The sequence below is a fragment of the Staurois parvus genome, unplaced genomic scaffold (genome assembly GCF_062004578.1).
Source record: "Staurois parvus isolate SC_StPar_1 unplaced genomic scaffold, SC_StPar_1.0 ptg002229l, whole genome shotgun sequence".
NCBI lineage: Eukaryota > Metazoa > Chordata > Amphibia > Anura > Ranidae > Staurois > Staurois parvus.
The window spans coordinates 156,281-176,910 of NW_028320025.1; the positions used below are offsets into that span (position 1 = coordinate 156,281).

The 20,630-nt window shown below is 48.0% G+C and overlaps 1 protein-coding gene across 1 annotated transcript in view; it reads right to left on the reverse strand.

Annotated features, from left to right (window-relative positions):
* Positions 1–4,789: 4,789 nt before the first annotated feature.
* Positions 4,790–20,630, reverse strand: part of LOC149431509 (NACHT, LRR and PYD domains-containing protein 12-like) — a 62,628-nt gene continuing 46,787 nt past the window's right edge. Inside the window, exons 9-13 of the mRNA XM_089665526.1 lie at positions 17,076–17,240; positions 15,714–15,875; positions 13,700–13,864; positions 7,382–7,546; positions 4,790–4,958 (exon numbers count right to left, since the gene is read on the reverse strand). Coding sequence (XP_089521652.1) covers positions 4,790–4,958; positions 7,382–7,546; positions 13,700–13,864; positions 15,714–15,875; positions 17,076–17,240 — 826 coding nt within the window. The remainder of the gene's footprint in view (positions 4,959–7,381; positions 7,547–13,699; positions 13,865–15,713; positions 15,876–17,075; positions 17,241–20,630) is intronic.

Below are 20,630 nucleotides of genomic sequence, written 5' to 3' on the forward strand. Positions count from 1 at the left end.
CCCCGTCCCACCGGTTTAGCGAGAAGAACCTCGGAACTTTGCTGTTCTGACTTGATGCAAAGAGGTCTATGTCTGGGGTTCCCCATTTCCCAACAATGGATTGGTAAACCTCCCTATTTAGAACCAACTCTGATTCTCTCAATCGCTGTCTGCTTAGGAAATCGGCCACCCGATTTAGTTCCCCTTTTAGGTGGACGATGAGGCGAGATTCACCTCTGCCCAAGACAAAAGCATTGCTGTCAGACCCCAGAGGGACCTGCTTTTTGTCCCTCCTTGCCTGTTCACATAGGCCACCACTGTCGCATTGTCCGAAAGGACGCGGACATGATGGCTCCCAATCAAATCCTGGAAGGAACGAAGTGCTTCCCAAACAGCCCTTAGCTCCTTCCAGTTTGAGGATTCCTTTCTTTCTTCTTGAGACCACTCGCCCTGTACTACTGATTCCCCTAGGAGCTCCCCCCATCTCCGGGCACTGGCGTCTGTTGTGACCACCGGGAAACTCCATAGCAGCCCCTGAGTTACGTTGGATGTCTTCCTCCACCACCACAGGGATCTCTTCACTTTGGAGGGAATCCATACCCGGGAATCTAACGACTGCAGTTGCCGGTCCCAAACACCCAAAATGAATAGTTGTAGGGGACCTAGATGCAACCCCGCCCATTGTACCGCTGGGATGGACGAGGTTAACAGCCCTAACACCGACATAGCCTGCCTCAATGATATTCCACGGCTTTCTAGTAGCCGCCTGATCCCCCCGTCTAATTTGGTGAGCTTCTCCGGGGTTAGCATGGTCCTTTGACAGGCAGAGTCCAGTATATACCCTAGATAAGTCATCCTTTGGGATGGGACCAGACTGGACTTGTCCAGGTTCAGCAGCCATCCCAAACTCTCCAGATGGCTCCTCACCATCGCTATGTCCAGAGCCAGCTGATCCGCCGAGCTTGCAAATAAGAGCAGATCGTCCAAATAGGCTACAACTGAAATTCCCTTCAGCTGAAGAGGAACCAGTGCCTCGGACATAACTTTGGTGAAGATCCTTGGCGAGGAGGAGAGCCCGAAGGGCAAGGCCCGGAACTGTAGGTGACACGTCCCTGCTGGACTCTGAACCATTAGCCTAAGAGACTTCTGAAATGCCTCCGCGATGGGTACATGCAGATAGGTATCCTTCAAATCGATTGAGGCCAGGAAGGCCCCTGGCGGAAGGAAGGCTCTGACTGTGAAGATCGAGTCCATCTGAAATTTTTTGTATCGGAGAGCCTCGTTCAGGGGTTTCAAATTGAGGATCAATCTGTACGCCCTGAAGATTTCTGAAGCACGAACACGTGCGAGTAGAAATCCTCCTCCCTCTCTGCCTTGCTGACTCTTATTACAACTTTTTTTCTCCTCTAACTCCTGAAGAGAGACTAGTAAGGCTGAAACCCTTTGTGGGCACCTGGGCAGGCTTGTAATCAATAATCTTCACGGCGGTGGCCTCAAGAACTCCAGGCGGTATCCCCTTCTCACGATATCCAGTACGAAGGGGCTGGAGACCTCTGCTTCCCACCGTGGGTGGAAGACTGCCAATCTTCCCCCCACTGGGGGAATCGAGTCACCGCAGCTTCTGGGGCTGTTCAGGACGAAATATCGCTCCACCCTTGCCCCTGCCTCTCTGACCCCATGTCCTCCTCTGGCCTTCTGACCTAGGGGCCTGTCTCCTTGGGGGACAAAACCCTTCACCATAGCTCCTGTATTTTCCGTTTCAGGGGAAAGGACATCTTTCTGTCCGACGTGCGGTCTAACACCGTTTCTAACCCCGGTCCGAACAGGAGATCACCTGAAAAGGGGATACCACATAACTTTACCTTAGACGTGACATCCCCCTGCCATGTTTTAAGCCACAGGGCCCTACGGGCTTAGTTGGTAAGGGCCGCCGACCTTGCTGACAACCTCACCAACTCTGCTAAAGCATCTGCAATATACCCCACCCCCTTGTAATAACGTCTCAAACGACGCTAGGATCCTATCCTTAGGGGAATCGGCAACTATATGCGCCTGTAATTGTGTGAGCCAGTACTCCATATTCCTGGCTACAACTGTGGTGACCGTGGCAGGCTTTAAATTGGACAGGGTTGAATCCCACGATTTCTTAAGAAGGGATTCCGCTCTCCTATCCATCAGATCTGGCAAAACTCCCATGTCCTCAAAGGCCAAATCCATCTTTCTGGTGATCTGGGAAAATGCCGCATCCAGCTTGGGATTTTTGTTCCACAAGGCGGACGAGTCCTCATCGAAAGGAAACCTACGCATGAGGGACTTGGGGAAAAAAAGGGCTTCCTCTCGGGATCCTGCCACTCCTTTCTTATCGTGTCCAACAACACTTCGTGCACGTGAAAAACTCTCCGCTTCTGTTCCTCCATGCCCTGGTACATCTGATCATGTAGAGACAGGGTTTTTTTTATCTTCTTCAATGTCAAGCGTGGCATAAATTGCCCCCAACAAATCATCTACCTCCTCCAGGGACAATTTGTATCTAGAAGGGTCTCTAGGATCATCTGAGGGGCCCTCCCCTTCTGAATCCTCCTCGGACTGGGAATCTAAGGATGGCTCACCTTCTCCAGGCTCCTGGTCCTCCCTAGCCCGACTAGTTGATGGCGTTCCTGAAGAAGCCACATGACAGTGGTGAAACGCGTGGAGCTCATTGACGTCATTTCCGGGTGGAGCTCGGTGACGCACTTCCGGTTTTCGGCAAACGCGATTTCCTATTATACCCATAGGATATGGGGGAACTGCTTGTATACTTCTAAGAACATGTGAGTTTTCCATCTGTTTTTCTTTATAATAAAACTACATATTGCGCTATGGAGATCTCTCTTTGTGCTTAAATCTTCCATGGTCCATGAACATATGGCTGAGGCATCGTATATATTGAGATTTTGAATCGTGGGGCAAGTTATATCCTGGTGTCGTTTTTGGAACATCATTTAAATAAATGATTTGTGACCTCTAGGGGTCGAATGTTGGAGGTGAGGAGGCACTCTGGATATTTAGGATTGATTCACTGGAGTGACACTTTGCTCTGAGCACTATTTGAATGAAGAAGCACTTATATATTTTTTCACAGAAGAGTGATAGCATGTTTTTTTGCACATTATTATACTATATGTATATTGATTGTTAATTAAACACTTGGCACTTTTTAAGATTATTCACTGTGATTTTTATTTCTATTATATTTATTAAGACACTATTTATGTACTTAAGAACTTGGTCACTTTCTATTTTGTTGTGTGTGCAGATGTATAACCAGTTTTAGCCACTTGGGGGCAGACTGGTCTTATATGAATTTTTATATAATTTTAACACATATATTATTTAAGCACTAGTCACTTTTACATATGTGTATAATATTTTGATGTTTGTATATAGCACTATTATAGCAGAGCGCTTCATCAAATATTTGATATTTATTTTGTGTGTTCCATGGTATAGGGTGTAGATGATAGTAGCTAGCTATATTTAGGGAGTCTGGAGCGCAGGAGGATATTTTTATTTGTCTAGTTGATGGAGTTACTCCACCACCGGGATCTCTTTGCTGGGGAGGACGGGGCGCCGCCTGGGGTATGGCTAAACTCTCGATTCTTGAAGGAGTCAAAGGTGTTGGTTAATTCTCTTACTGATTTAACCAAATCACCCTGAACCGGACTCTCTTCCTTCACTAACCCCTCTATATAGGGCCCACATAGCACTTCTTCCATGACTCTTTGAGGATCGCCTTACAAGAAGGGCATTTCCGCCTAGGCTCCTGGTGTTTGAGTTTCTCACGGGCTTTACCCTGAACAGACAAGAAGGAGAGAGAGCCAGGAAACCTATCACCCCAAGACCAAGCTACCTGACCCCCCGTCCTCCCCTCCCTGCAGGAAATAAGGGCCAAACCCTGTAAGACTGCCCCCCCTGCCCAAGACCCTCTGACCACAAAGAGGGCCGGGAATACCCCTGGAGCTAGGGGCCAAAGGTAGGGAAGGACTCCACTGAGTCACTGAGTCTGGCTGGTGCTGGCCTCACCTGGTCCCGGTGCCTCTGCTCCGGACATCTGACAGGAGGGTGGTTGCCTCTTCTGCGGAATCGCCTGTCCCCACAGGCCACTGTACTGCACCACACCGCCATCTTTCTGCCGTCCACGGTGTATAGGGCCACGACTGGAAGCGGAAGCCGCGACCCCTGGGAGAAGCCCCGCCCCCTCCGCCGGAAATACGGTCTCCCATCATCCGGCCCGGCGTGCTCCACAAGCCGGCACGTATGGGAGGAGCGGGACTCCTCCCCAATCCTCTCCAGATTTCACCGAGGACGCCCCGGCTCCCGCAGCTCTCCAGATGGGGGCGGCTGACAGGCGAGTGCCGCATTCCTCTGTCCCCCAAGGAGCGAGCCCTGCCACCGCAGCCTTCCTTGGGGGATAGCAGCCGGCTCTCCGGTCTTCACCCCAAGCTGCTTTTTCCAACCTGTCTCCACTACAGGTTCCGGACCCCAGGCATCACTGTCCCCTGACAACACCTGGAGAGGCCTCCAAAAGATGTCTCTCCTCCGGAGGAAACACCTAAAACTGAGGTCGGAGGGGAGTGACAGTATTTTTATTTAGGGTGGAGGTGTTTCCTCAGGTGGGGAGGAGCCGAGGTCTCTCAAGGTGCTGTCCTGAATGACGAAACGGGAAAGTCTAATTTATTGCTGATAACGGAGTTAGAGAAGATCCGAAGATTTAGACAATTGAATGTTAATCTGTCCCAGAATATGATTGTCTCAGTCAGTCCTGTTATACTCACTGTAATTCCTCTATCCGGCTTGTTGTCAGAGCCGCCATCAGATCCCTGAAATTAGGACCCTCCAGATTGTTCACAGACAGGCCCAGTGTCCTCAGTGTCGGGTTATTTCTTATTCCAGATGCCAGGTGGGGGCAGGAACTGTCTGTTAGGTCATTATCATCCAATCTGTAGAAGAAGAGAAGAAAGAACGTTACCAGAAGAAAATTAATCCCCCCCCAAGAATGAATGGAACTATTCTCTACAGGGATGGAACTCATTTCTCTTTATTGGAATCATTTATATTTTGATCACTTTATAAATCTCCAGGAAATAGAATTTTATAAGACAAATGTTATAATGGAGTAGACCCCCCAATATTGTCCTCCATGTGTAGAGACGGTGATATCTCCATACACAGGATGAGCACAGAATACCACTGACATGACTCGTATTGTGCTATCATCTCCTTGTGTATGGAGCATGAATGGGATCAGCAGACAGTGTGAGGCCAGAATCAGCATTGCTAGTGATTGGACGGGAGGATTGTATCTGATATTCTATTTATCTCTGCTGATCAGAGCTCTGTACTCATAGGAAGTCATGGCGCTAGGTAACAAATGTTCAGTAAGGGGGAGATCTTCCGGAACTGAATAGCACGCCAGATGAAAAGAATTTGTTTGATGCTCTGATCACTCATTGCATTAAGATCAGATTCTCCCATGTATGAGCATCTTTAATGTCATCTATTTATACAGATACCAAAACCCTGCATTCACTATATCCACTCTCCCCGGACCCTGCATTCACTATATCTGCTCTATCCGAACCCTGCATTCACTTAATCCGCTCTCCCTGGACCCCACATTCACTATATCCGCTCTCCCCAAACCCTGCACTCACTATATCTGCTCTTCCCGAACCTTGCATTCACTATATCCGCTCTCCACGAACCCCGCATTCACTACATCTGCTCTCCCCGGACTCCGCATTCACTACATCCGCTCTCCCCGGACCCCGCATTCACTACATCCGCTCTCCCCGGACCCCGCATTCGCTACATCTGCTCTCCCCGGACCCCGCATTCACTGCATCTGCTCTCCCCGGACCCCGCATTCACTACATCTGCTCTCCCCGGACTCCGCATTCACTACATCCGCTCTCCCCGGACTCCGCATTCACTACATCCGCTCTCCCCGGACCCCGCATTCACTACATCCGCTCTCCCCGGACCCCGCATTCACTACATCCGCTCTCCCCGGACCCCGCATTCACTACATCCGCTCTCCCCGGACCCCGCATTCACTACATCCGCTCTCCCCGGACCCCGCATTCACTATATCCGCTTTACCTGGACCCGGCATTCACAATATCCGCTCTCCCCGGACCCTGCATTCAGTATATCCTATCTCCCTGGACCCTGCATGAACTATATCTGGTCTCCCCAGACCCTGCATTCACTATATACGCTCTCCCCGGACTTTGCATTCACTATATCCGGTCTCCCACGGTACACACAACATGGAAGTGCGATTATTTTAGTAAATATAAACTTCTAAATAGCTTTTCTCATCAGCGGTATATAGCAGTCTTTTGACTTCTATCAGTGTCCAGCAGACCACTGGTTAAAGCTTGCAGGAGGAGTTTTCTTTCTGCTCTAGGAGGATGCAGAACCCCTGATCTCTGTCTGGACAGTGCTGATTGGCCCTGTGCTTATCACATGTACCCTCCCAAGGAAAAAAAACACTCTCTAGCAATACACACTAAACTGAGCATGAGCAAAATGCCTACGGTTCAGTCTGTCTTATCAGAAGGTAAGAGGTGGTTGCTTGAAAAAAAGGAAGGAACAGAGCAGAAAGGATCAATCAGCCTTTTTACACAATGCAGAGCATTACCCCCTTAGGTTCCACAGTGAGTATCACAAGCATGCTTTACTGCATCTACAGACTGATTGTACTGTTGTGGGTTTAGTAACACTTTAATGTTTACATTTTATAGTCTATAGGGTCACCATGTTACCATCTGATATTATGCTGTTTGTACAACTTTAAATCATATGAGGACCTACCCAATGTATCCAGTCAGTTTGTATCCAATTAGGCAATGGAGGTAAAGAAGATTGTAAGATCAGACTGTACTGTGTGTGGGGAGCTTTAAGTAAGCTACAGACTATACAATATTCTTTCCTTCCACTACGGGTAGAAAGAAAGACAATTGCTCAATCCCCCCATCAACACAGTCAGAATGGATGGGGGAATCACTCCTGCCGCACAACTGTGTTCTGCCAACAGGAAGCCTTCCCTGCCAGCAGAACACTGATCACTGTTAGCTGCTATAGACCTCCAGCAGTGATCGAATGCAAAAAGTCCCAGAGGATGGTTCTACTGAATGTGATTGATGGATCAACTTCAGTACAACCAGCCTGCCCATAGATGGGTCAGATCTCGGCTGGTCCTTACTAAACCTGTCCATATTTGATCCACTTATGGCCAGCTGTAGAAAAAGTCTAATTTATTGCTGATAACAGAGTCAGAGAAGATCCGAAGATTTAGACAATTGAATGTTAATCTGTCCCAGAATATGATTGTCTCAGTCAGTCCTGTTATACTCACTGTAATTCCTCTATCCGGCTTGTTGTCAGAGCCGCCATCAGATCCCTGAAATGAGGACCCCCCAGCTTGTTCCCAGACAGGTTCAGTGTCCTCAGTGTCGGGTTATTTCTTATTCCAGATGCCAGGTGGGGGCAGGAACTGTCTGTCAGGTGATTATTGCACAATCTGTAGAAGAAAATAAATCCCCCCCCAGGAATGAATAGAACTATTCTCTACATGGATGGAACTCATTTCTCTTTATTGGAATCATTTATATTCGATCACTTTATAAATCTCCAGGAAATAGAATTTTATAAGACAAATGTTATAATGGAGTAGACCCCCCAATATTGTCCTCCATGTGTAGAGACGGTGATATCTCCATACACAGGATGAGCACAGAATACCACTGACATGACTCGTATTGTGCGATCATCTCCTTGTGTATGGAGCATGAATGGGATCAGCAGACAGTGTGAGGCCAGAATCAGCATTGCTAGTGATTGGACGGGAGGATTGTATCTGATATTCTATTTATCTCTGCTGATCAGAGCTCTGTACTCATAGGACGTCATGGCGCTAGGTAACAAATGTTCAGTAATGGGGAGATCTTCCGGAACTGAATAGCACGCCAGATGAAAAGAATTTGTTTGATGTTCTGATCACTCATTGCATTAAGATCAGATTCTCCCATGTATGAGCAGCTTTAATGTCATCTATTTATACAGATACCAAACTGAATGTAGTGTTACTAAACCCCGTACCCTGCATTTACTATATCCGCTCTCCCCGGACCCCGCATTCACTATATCCGCTCTCCCCGGACCCCGCATTCACTATATCCGCTCTCCCTGGACCCTGCATTCACTATATCCGCTCTCCCCGGACCCCGCATTCACTATATCCGCTGTCCCTGAACCCTGCATTCACTATATCCACTCTCCATGGATCCCGCATTCACTATATCGGCTCTCCCCGAACCCTGCATTCAGTATATCCACTTTCCACGGATCCCGCATTCACTATATCCACTTTCCACGGATCCCGCATTCACTATATCCACTCTCCCTGGACCCTGCATTCACTATATCCACTCTCCACGGATCCCGCATTTACGATATCCGCTCGCCCTGGGCCCTGCATTCCGTATTTCCGCTCTCCCCGGACCTCACATTCACTATTTCCGTTCTCCCCGGACCCTATATTCACTATATCTGCTCTCCCAGGATCCCGCATTCACTATACCCGGTCTCCCCGGACCCCGCATTGACTATATCCGCTCTCCCCGGACCCCGCATTGACTATATCCGATCTCCCCGGACCCCGCATTGACTATATCCGCTCTTCCCGGACCCCGCATTGACTATATCCGCTCTTCCCGGACCCTGCATTCACTATATGCGCTCTCCCCGGACCCTGAATTCACTATATGCACTCTCTCCGGACCTCGCTTTTACTATATACGCTCTCCCAGGACCTCGCTTTTACTCTATGCGCTCTCCCCGGACCTCGCTTTCACTATATCCGCTCTCCCCGGACCCCACATTCACTATATCCGCTCTCCCCGGACCCCACATTCACTATATCTGCTCTCCCCGGACCCCGCATTCACTATATCCGCTCTCCCCGGACCCCACATTCACTATATCCGCTCTCCGCGGATCCCGTATTCATTATTTCCGCTTTCCCTGGACCCTGCATTCACTATATCCTCTCTCCCAGGATCCCGCATTCACTATATCCAGTCTCCCCGAACCCTGTATTCACTATATCCGCTCTCCCTGGACCCTAAATTCACTATATCTACTCTCCCCGGACCCCGCATTCACTATATCAGCTCTCCCCGGACCTCGCATTCACTATATCAGGTCTCCCCGGACCCTGCATTCACTATATCCACTCTCCCCGGACCCTAAATTCACTATATCTGCTCTCCACGGACCCTAAATTCACTATATCTGCTCTCCCCGGACCCTTCATTCACTATATCCGCTCTACCCGGACCCTGCATTCACTATATCTGGTCTCCCATAGTACACACAACATGGAAATGCAAATATTTCGGTGAATATAAACTGCTAAATGCCTTTTCTCATCAGCAGTATATAGCAGTATTTTGATTTCTATCAGTGTCCAGCAGAGCACTGGTTAAAGCTTGTAGGAGGAGTTATCTTTCTGCTCTAGGAGGATGCAGAACCCTTCATTTCTGTCTGGACAGTGCTGATTGGCCCTGTGCTGATCACATGCACCTTCCCAAGGAAAAAAAACACCTCTCTAGCAATACACACTAAACTGAGCATGTGCAAATTGCCTACAGTTCAGTCTGTCTTATCAGAAGATAAGAGGTGGTCTTTTGAAAAAGGGGAAGAACAGAGCAGAAAGGATCAATCAGACTTTTTACACAATGCAGAGGATTAACCCCTTAGGTCCCACAGTGAGTATCACAATTATGCTTTACTGAATCTACAGACTGATTGTATTGTTGTGGGTTACTATAAGCTACAGACTATACAATATTCTTTCCTTAGATGGGTCAGATCTCGGCTGGACCTTACTAAACCTGTCGATATTTGTTCCACTTATGGCCAGCTGTAGAAAAAGTCTAATTTATTGCTGATAACACAGAGAAGATCCGAAGATTTAGAAAATTGAATGTTATTCTGTCCCAGAATATGATTGTGCTGCCAACCAGCTGCCGCCCTCCACCCTCACTCTACCCCTACAGAAGGACTCAAATGACTCTCCCACGGTAATACAGATTCCCCACACCACCTTGCCCTGACCTGTATCCCTTCACCTCCCCTGACCCAACTGTCACCCCACCCACCTCAACATGCCTCCTGCACTCCTCCTCCTCGTTTTCCTCTCCACCATCCCAAAAATCACCTCCCTCTACCCGCCTACCCCCCCCAAAACAGCTCTACATTGCCCCTTCACTTCTCCCCTCTCCCCACTACGGCACTCACCACCTCCTCCTGCTACTCCACTCCCCCGTCGACCCACGTGCCACCACTATCAGACCCACACGCTCCTACACTTCCCATCCCCATGCCACCTTCCTCACCCTTCTCCTTCTCCTATCCGCTGGGGACATCTCCCCGAACCCTGGCCCCTCGCCACCTCACCCCTCCTCTAGGGACCCCCCTGCTCCCGCCAGCTGCCGTAACCACCGCAACCTCATATCTGTGCCCCTTCTCCCCGCATCCATCCCCCCTCTCTCGGTTGCACTCCTGAACGCCCGCTCGGTCTGCAGCAAACTTACTGCCATCCATGACCTCTTTATCTCCCACTCCCTTAACCTCCTAGCCATCACCGAAACCTGGGTACAGGCCACTGACTCCACCTCCCCTGCGGCACTCTCCTATGGAGGTCTCGTCTGGTCCCATTCACCAAGACTGAGCGGTCACAAAGGTGGTGGGGTCGGCCTGCTCCTATCACCGCTGAGCACCTTCCAGGTCCTCCCTAACCCTCCCTCCCTAACCTTCTCCTCCTTCGAGGCTCACTGTATCCGGCTCTTCACCCCCACCCCCCTAAGGATCGCAGTGATCTACAGGCCTCCCGGATCCATACCCCGCTTCCTGGATGACTTCGCCGCCTGGCTTCCCTTCTTCCTCTCCTCTGAGCTACCAACCATCATCCTCGGGGACTTCAATATCCCCATCAATGACAACAGCCCGGCTACTTCCCAACTCCTCCACCTAACCTCCTCCTTCGCGCTCACACAGCACACTCAATCCTCCACCCACATCATTGGGAACACCCTGGATCTCGTCTTCTCCCACCTCTGTACCCTCAACCAGTTCTCTAACACCCCCTTCCCTCTCTCCGACCACCACCTCCTCACGTTCTCCATCTCCCCTTCCCCTAACTCCCCCCCCCCAGAGCGCCAAACCATCACCAGCCGCAACCTCCGCAACCTGAACCCGGCCCCCCTCCACTCAGCTGCCGACCGCCTACACGACAGCATCCTTCCACTGTCTTGTCCTGACCTAGCCACTAACACGTACAACGACTCACTATCAGCTACCCTAGACTCTCTGGCACCCCTAACCACCTGCTACATCAAACCCAGACCGCTCCAACCATGGCAGAATGACCACACTAAATGCCTCAAACGTCGCAGTCGCGCGCTAGAGAGACTATGGCGCAAAACCAGGTCCCCCCGTTCATTCTCCCTCTACAAATCTGCCTTCCTCACTTACACCTCCTCCCTCCACGCCGCCAAGCAGGCTTACTTCGTAACCTGATTAACACCCTCTCCTCCTGCCCTCGCCGACTCTTCTCCACCTTCAGCTCCCTGCTCTCTCCCCCCCCTCCTCCACTCAGTACCTCACTCACCGCCCACGAAATTGCCACTCATTTCCACAACAAGATTGATGCAATCCGTCAGGACATAGTCAACTCGCAATCTACCTCCCCACCTAGCCTCCCCCCCCTATCTCCCCCTCATCTCTTCCCTCCTCTGACCTCGCAACCACACTGCCCCCCTCCACACCCAAGACCCCGCTTACCGTAACCCCACCAGCTCTGCACTCCTTCAGCCCCGCTACCACTGAGGAAGTCACCAGGGTCTTCTCAGAAGCCCGCCTCACTACCTGCCCCCTGGACCCTATCCCCTCTCGACTCCTCTAGTCACCCCCCTCTTCCCTCATCTGCTCCCTCACCCACATCTTCAATCTCTCCCTCTCTACCGGCGTATTCCCCTCCCCCCTAAAGCATGCGCACATCACCCCCATACTCAAAAAGCCCTCCCTGGACCCCTCTGACCCAAACAACCTCAGACCCATCTCCCTGCTGCCACTCACTTCCAAACTCCTGGAGCACTTAGTCTACAACCACCTAACTGACAACAACCTCCTTGATCCACTACAGTCCGGCTTCCGTCCCCTACACTCCACCGAAACCGCCCTCCTCAAAATCACCAACGACCTACTAACCGCCAAAGCCAAAGGCGACTACTCTGTCGTCCTCCTCCTGGACCTCTCCGCGGCCTTCGACACAGTTGACCACCCCCTCCTCCTTAATAAACTACTCTCCCTTGGCATCAGAGACACCGCTCTCTCCTGGTTCTCCTCTTACCTATCCCAACGCTCCTTCAGCGTTTCCTACAATGGTGCCACCTCCCCTTCCCTCCCCTTCTCCGTTGGGGTCGCCCAGGGCTCTGTCCTTGGACCCCTTCTCTTCTCCATCTACACCTCCTCCCTTGGCAAACTCATACACTCCCACGGCTTCAACTACCACCTCTACGCTGATGACACTCAAATTTACCTCTCCACCCCCCACCTCACCTCCACTTTCTCCGCCCGCATCACTCACCTCCTAAACGACATCTCTGACTGGATGTCGCTCCATTTCCTCAAGCTTAACCTCTCCAAAACCGAGCTTCTTGTCTTCCCTCCTGCCCGCGCCCCCCCCCATCCTATCCATCACTACTAACATCACCACCATCAATCCCGCCCCGCAAGCCAAAGTCCTTGGAGTCATTCTGGACTCTAACCTCTCCTTCCAACCTCATGTCAAATCACTTACAAACACATGCAGACTCCACCTCCGCAATATCGCCAAAATACGCACCTTCCTTACCCCAGACACCACTAAACTACTTGTACACTCCCTGATTATCTCACGCCTTGACTACTGCAACTCCCTCCTCACCGGCCTACCCCAGTGCAGGCTCTCCCCGCTTCAGACCGTCCTCAACTCAGCGGCTAGACTCATCCACCTCACCAACCGCTCCACCTCTGCCACCCCCCTCTGCCTATCCCTCCACTGGCTCCCTATCGCCCAACGCATCAAATTCAAACTACTCACTCTGACCTACAAAGCCATTCACAACACTGCCCCTAACTACCTCACCGACCTGATTCCCAAGTACCACCCTACCCGTACCCTTCGCTCTTCACAGGACCTCCTTCTATCTTGCTCCCTGGTCTCCTCCTCACACGCACGTCTGCAAGACTTCTCCAGGTCCTCCCCCATCCTCTGGAACTCACTACCCCAATCCATCAGACTGTCACCTTCCCTCCTCACCTTCAGGCGCTCCCTGAAAACCCACCTCTTCAGGGAAGCCTACCCCACCCTCACCTAACTGCTGCTCTCCTTCATTCCTCCTACCACTCCATCCCCCACAGCCACTTCCTCCTGTACCACTACCCCCTCCCTCCTAGATTGTAAGCTCGAAAGAGTAGTGCCCTATAACCCCTCGTGTGCTGTTTGTAGTTGCTGTAATGTTTCATGTATTGTCCCCCCTCTATTGTACAGCGCTGAGCAAACCCTTTGGCGCTATATAAACTCAATGTAATGTAATGTAATTGTCTCAGTCAGTCCTGTTATACTCACCGTAATTCCTCTATCCGGCTTGTTGTCAGAGCCGCCATCAGATCCCTGAAATGAGGACCCTCCAGATTGTTCCCAGACAGGTCCAGTGTCCTCAGTGTCGGGTTATTTCTTATTCCAGATGCCAGGTGGGGGCAGTAACTGTCTGTCAGGTGATTATCGGACAATCTGTAGAAGAAGAGAAGAATGTTACCAGAAGGAAATGAATCTCCCCCCCCAGGAATGAATGGAACTATTCTCTACATGGATGGAGCTCATTTCTCTTTATTGGAATCATTTATATTCGATCACTTTATAAATCTCCAGGAAATAGAAATTTATAAGACAAATGTTATAATGGAGTAGACCTCCCAATATTGTCCTCCATGTGTAGAGACGGTGATATCTCCATACACAGGATGAGCACAGAATACCACTGACATGACTTGTATTGTGCGATCATCTTGTGTATGGAGCATGAATGGGATCAGCAGACCGTGTGAGGCCGGAATCAGCATTGCTAGTGATTGGACGGGAGGATTGTATCTGATATTCTATTTATCTCTGCTGATCAGAGCTCTGTACTCATAGGAAGTCATGGCGCTAGGTAACAAATGTTCAGTAATGGGGAGATCTTCCAGCACTGAATAGCAGTTGGCCACGCCAGAAGAAAAATATTTGTATGAGACTGTGATCACTTGCATTAGGATCAGATTCCCTTGTACTGTATATGAATATCTATAATGTCATCTATATATATGGAATGCAGGATATCTGGCAAGTGCTGAGTATTAGGAGCTGCTAGCACAAAATGGGGCAAAGGTAAGAAAAATCCCTCAAGAACTAGTGGAAGTGGAAGTGCAGAGCTAAATATTAAATTCCGTCATAAAGTGTTATGGTGAAAAATGTGAACTGCTTGAAAAAAGAGTGCACTTTCGCCTTCCACGGCCAGTGCATGCTCCGAAACGCGTTGCAGTGCACCCTGGGATCTGACGTCATCACGGCCACGCCGCCGCTACATTCCAGCGTGCGTTCCATCCGGCTCTGAGGGAGGACGTGCATGAAGGCTGGCCTCACCGCTGTTCCCCCTCCAGCCACCACGCTGTTCCAGCCGAGAGCTGACCTCCCCACATCGTAGTAAGATGACGGCTCTTCACCCGGGTTACCACCCCACCGTTAACGATTGTTAACCACGGTTTTTATGCTTATGATTACTTCACACATGTGAGTGTTTCTACATTTAGACTTGAATTAAAAGACTTATTGCACTTAGAGGCGCTTCTCTCCTTTTTCTCATCTACAGAAGTTGCTACAGCTTATTTGGAAGCCTTGCCCTCAGTGCCACACGGAATCCTACGCTCTTCATACAGTAGCCACTAATACCACCATCACCCCATACTACCATTTCCCAGGACTTTGCAGTGTTTGCGCTGTTACAACCCTTCCTCATTTTTTCTGAAAAATGTGAACACCTGATGTTATTAAACCATGTGACAAAATCTGAATGTATTGCACATGTAACCATTCAAATATTTAACAAAATAAAATGTCCGTGGTACTGCAAGTCTCAGCAATACCAATGTGATAAACATAATTGTGCTCATCATCCAGTGAAGGAATCTGTGGTACTACAAGGTTCAGCAATACCAGGCGAGATATTGAAAAGGTGCTCATAATGCAATGTGAGAATCCACCACCTCTTATGGATACGCACTCACCAGAACACTACTGGTATAGGAGCATTTGTGCTGATTCCATAGAAGATCTCGGAGAGCCACATATGCAGACCGGACTTCTCCAGAAAACAGACTTTAGAAAATTGACAATGGAATCCTCCTAGGGGGAAATACTCACCACAGGAGCCCAAGGTTCAGCATATAGTGTAGTGTTTATTAAATGCTTAAAATACAATCCATGTGGATAAAACAGTTAATTTGTGTATAAAACATATACCAAGATGGCCGCTGCTCCGAGCTCCGGCCGCGGTGGCGTGACAACAACATGTAAGGCTCCACCAGAACTGTCCTGTTATACTCACTGTAATTCCTCTATCTTGCTTGTCAGAGCCGCCATCAGATCCCAGAAATGAGGACCCTCCAGATTGTTCCCAGACAGGTCCAGTGTCCTCAGTGTCGGGTTATTTCTTATTCCAGATGCCAGGTGGGGGCAGGAACTGTCTGTCAGGTGATTATCGTCCAATCTGTAGAAGAAGAGAAGAATGTTACCAGAAGGAAATTAATCAGGGGATCATCCCCCCCAGGAATGAATGGAACTATTCTCTACATGGATGATACTCTTTATTGGAATCATTTATATTCAATCACTTTATAAATCTCCAGGAAATGGAATTTTATAAGACAAATGTTATAATGGAGTAGACCCCCCAATATTGTCCTCCATGTGTAGAGACGGTGATATCTCCATACACAGGATGAGCACAGAATACCACTGACATGACTCGTATTGTGCTATCATCTCCTTGTGTATGGAGCATGAATGGGATCAGCAGACAGTGTGAGGCCGGAATCAGCATTGTTAGTGATTGGACGGGAGGATTGTATCTGATATTCTATTTATCTCTGCTGATCAGAGCTCTGTACTCATAGGAAGTCATGGGGGGATCCCCTGACACTGAATAGTAGATGTGTAGTAATGGGGAGGCTCCTGACACTGAATAGTAGATGTGTAGTAAATGGGGATCCCCTGACACTGAATAGTAGATGTGTAGTATTAGGGGATCCCCTGACACTGAACAGTAGATGTGTAGTATTAGGGGACCCCCTGACACTGAATAGTAGATGTGTAGTAATGGGGGGATCCCCTGACACTGAATAGTAGATGTGTAGTAATGGGGGATCCCCTGACACTGAATAGTAGATGTGTAGTAATGGGGGGATCCCCTGACACTGAATAGTAGCTGTGTAGTAATGGGGGATCCCCTGACACTGAATAGTAGGTGTGTAGTAATGGGGGATCCCTGACACTGAATAGTAGATGAGTAGTAATGGGGGATCCCTGACACTGAATAGTAGATGTGTAGTAATGGGGGAACCCCTGACACTGAATAGTGGATGGTTGTGTCAGACAAAACAGCTCTGTATGAGGCTTTGGCTGATTACTGTATTAGGATTAGATTCCTGTACGTATGACCGCATATAATCTTATATATTTTAATAAATACCAGACTAAATGTAATTTGTAAATGTATAACGGTTTTACAAAAATACTTTTTTACAGCTCATAACAGAGTTAAATAAGATTTTAAGATTTAGACAACAGTCGCGTATTGACTGCTTAGGGATTCCAAAAATTAGATCAATTATGTTTACAATATCAGAATTGTTTTACAGTTGGAACTGTCCCAGAATATGATTGTCTCAGTCAGTCCTGTTATACTCACTGTAATTCCTCTATCCGGCTTGTTGTCAGAGCCGCCATCAGATCCCTGAAATGAGGACCCTCCAGATTGTTCCCAGACAGGTCCAGTGTCCTCAGTGTCGGGTTTTTTCTTATTCCAGATGCCAGGTGGGGGCAGGAACTGTCTGTTAGGTGATTAGAGGACAATCTGTAGAAGAAGAGAAGAATGTTACCAGAAGAAAATAAATCCCCCCCAGGAATGAATGGAACTATTCTCTACATGGATGGAACTCATTTCTCTTTATTGGAATCATTTATATTCGATCACTTTATAAATCTCCAGGAAATATAACTTTATAAGACAAATGTTATAATGGAGTAGACCCCCCAATATTGTCCTCCATGTGTAGAGACGGTGATATCTCCATACACAGGATGAGCACAGAATACCACTGACATGACTCGTATTGTGCTATCATCTCCTTGTGTATGGACCATGAATGGGATCAGCAGACAGTGTGAGGCTGGAATCAGCATTGCTAGTGATTGGACGGGAAGATTATATCTGATATTCTATTCATCTCTGCTAAGAGCTCTGTACTCATAGGAAGTAATGGAGGATCCCCTGACTCTGAATAGTAGATGTGTAGTAATGGGGGAATCCCCTGACACTGAATAGTAGATGTGTAGTAATGAGGAAATCCAGACACTGAATAGTAGATATGTAGTAATGGGGGATCCCCTGACTCTGAATAGTAGATGTGTAGTAATGTGGGATCCCCTGACTCTGAATAGTAGATGTGTAGTAATGGGGGGATCCCCTGACACTGAATAGTAGATGTGTAGTAATGGGGGATCCTCTGACTCTGAATAGTAGATGTGTAGTAATGGGGGGATCCCCTGACACTGAATAGTAGATGTGTAGTAATGAGGAAATCCCGACACTGAATAGTCGATGTGTAGTAATGAGGAAATCCCCTGACACTAAATAGTAGTTGTGTAGTAATGGGGGAATCCCCGATCACTGAATAGTAGATGTGTAGTAATGGGGGGATCCCTGACACTGAATAGTAGATGTGTAGTAATGGGGGATCCCTGACACTGAATAGTAGATGTGTAGTAATGGGGGATCCCTGACACTGAATAGATGTGTACTAATGGGGGGATCCCTGACACTGAATAGTAGATGTGTAGTAATGGGAAGACCCCCTGACACTGAATAGTAGATGTGTAGTAATGGGGAGGCTCCTGACACTGAATAGTAGATGTGTAGTAAATGGGGATCCCCTGACACTGAATAGTAGATGTGTAGTATTAGGGGATCCCCTGACACTGAACAGTAGATGTGTAGTATTAGGGGACCCCCTGACACTGAATAGTAGATGTGTAGTAATGGGGGGATCCCCTGACACTGAATAGTAGATGTGTAGTAATGGGGGATCCCCTGACACTGAATAGTAGATGTGTAGTAATGGGGGGATCCCCTGACACTGAATAGTAGCTGTGTAGTAATGGGGGATCCCCTGACACTGAATAGTAGGTGTGTAGTAATGGGGGATCCCTGACACTGAATAGTAGATGAGTAGTAATGGGGGATCCCTGACACTGAATAGTAGATGTGTAGTAATGGGGGAACCCCTGACACTGAATAGTGGATGGTTGTGTCAGACAAAACAGCTCTGTATGAGGCTTTGGCTGATTACTGTATTAGGATTAGATTCCTGTACGTATGACCGCATATAATCTTATATATTTTAATAAATACCAGACTAAATGTAATTTGTAAATGTATAACGGTTTTACAAAAATACTTTTTTACAGCTCATAACAGAGTTAAATAAGATTTTAAGATTTAGACAACAGTCGCGTATTGACTGCTTAGGGATTCCAAAAATTAGATCAATTATGTTTACAATATCAGAATTGTTTTACAGTTGGAACTGTCCCAGAATATGATTGTCTCAGTCAGTCCTGTTATACTCACTGTAATTCCTCTATCCGGCTTGTTGTCAGAGCCGCCATCAGATCCCTGAAATGAGGACCCTCCAGATTGTTCCCAGACAGGTCCAGTGTCCTCAGTGTCGGGTTTTTTCTTATTCCAGATGCCAGGTGGGGGCAGGAACTGTCTGTTAGGTGATTAGAGGACAATCTGTAGAAGAAGAGAAGAATGTTACCAGAAGAAAATAAATCCCCCCCAGGAATGAATGGAACTATTCTCTACATGGATGGAACTCATTTCTCTTTATTGGAATCATTTATATTCGATCACTTTATAAATCTCCAGGAAATATAACTTTATAAGACAAATGTTATAATGGAGTAGACCCCCCAATATTGTCCTCCATGTGTAGAGACGGTGATATCTCCATACACAGGATGAGCACAGAATACCACTGACATGACTCGTATTGTGCTATCATCTCCTTGTGTATGGACCATGAATGGGATCAGCAGACAGTGTGAGGCTGGAATCAGCATTGCTAGTGATTGGACGGGAAGATTATATCTGATATTCTATTCATCTCTGCTAAGAGCTCTGTACTCATAGGAAGTAATGGAGGATCCCCTGACTCTGAATAGTAGATGTGTAGTAATGGGGGAATCCCCTGACACTGAATAGTAGATGTGTAGTAATGAGGAAATCCAGACACTGAATAGTAGATATGTAGTAATGGGGGATCCCCTGACTCTGAATAGTAGATGTGTAGTAATGTGGGATCCCCTGACTCTGAATAGTAGATGTGTAGTAATGGGGGGATCCCCTGACACTGAATAGTAGATGTGTAGTAATGGGGGATCCTCTGACTCTGAATAGTAGATGTGTAGTAATGGGGGGATCCCCTGACACTGAATAGTAGATGTGTAGTAATGAGGAAATCCCGACACTGAATAGTCGATGTGTAGTAATGAGGAAATCCCCTGACACTAAATAGTAGTTGTGTAGTAATGGGGGAATCCCCGATCACTGAATAGTAGATGTGTAGTAATGGGGGGATCCCTGACACTGAATAGTAGATGTGTAGTAATGGGGGATCCCTGACACTGAATAGTAGATGTGTAGTAATGGGGGATCCCTGACACTGAATAGATGTGTACTAATGGGGGGATCCCTGACACTGAATAGTAGATGTGTAGTAATGGGAAGACCCCCTGACACTAAATAGTAGATGTGCAGTAATGGGGGGATCCCTGACACTGAATAGTAGATATGTAGTAATGGGGGATCTCTGACACTGAATAGTAGATATGTAGTAATGGGGGAATCCCCTGACACTGAATAGTAGATGTGTAGTAATGAGGAAATCCCGACACTGAATAGTAGATATGTAGTAATGGGGGATCCCCTGACTCTGAATAGTAGATGTGTAGTAATGGGGGGATCCCCTGACACTGAATAGTAGATGTGTAGTAATGGGGGATTCCCTGACTCTGAATAGTAGATGTGTAGTAATGGGGGAATCCCCTGATACTGAATAGTAGATGTGTAGTAATGAGGAAATCCCGACACTGAATAGTAGATATGTAGTAATGGGGGATCCCCTGACTCTGAATAGTAGATGTGTAGTAATGGGGGGATCCCCTGACACTGAATAGTAGA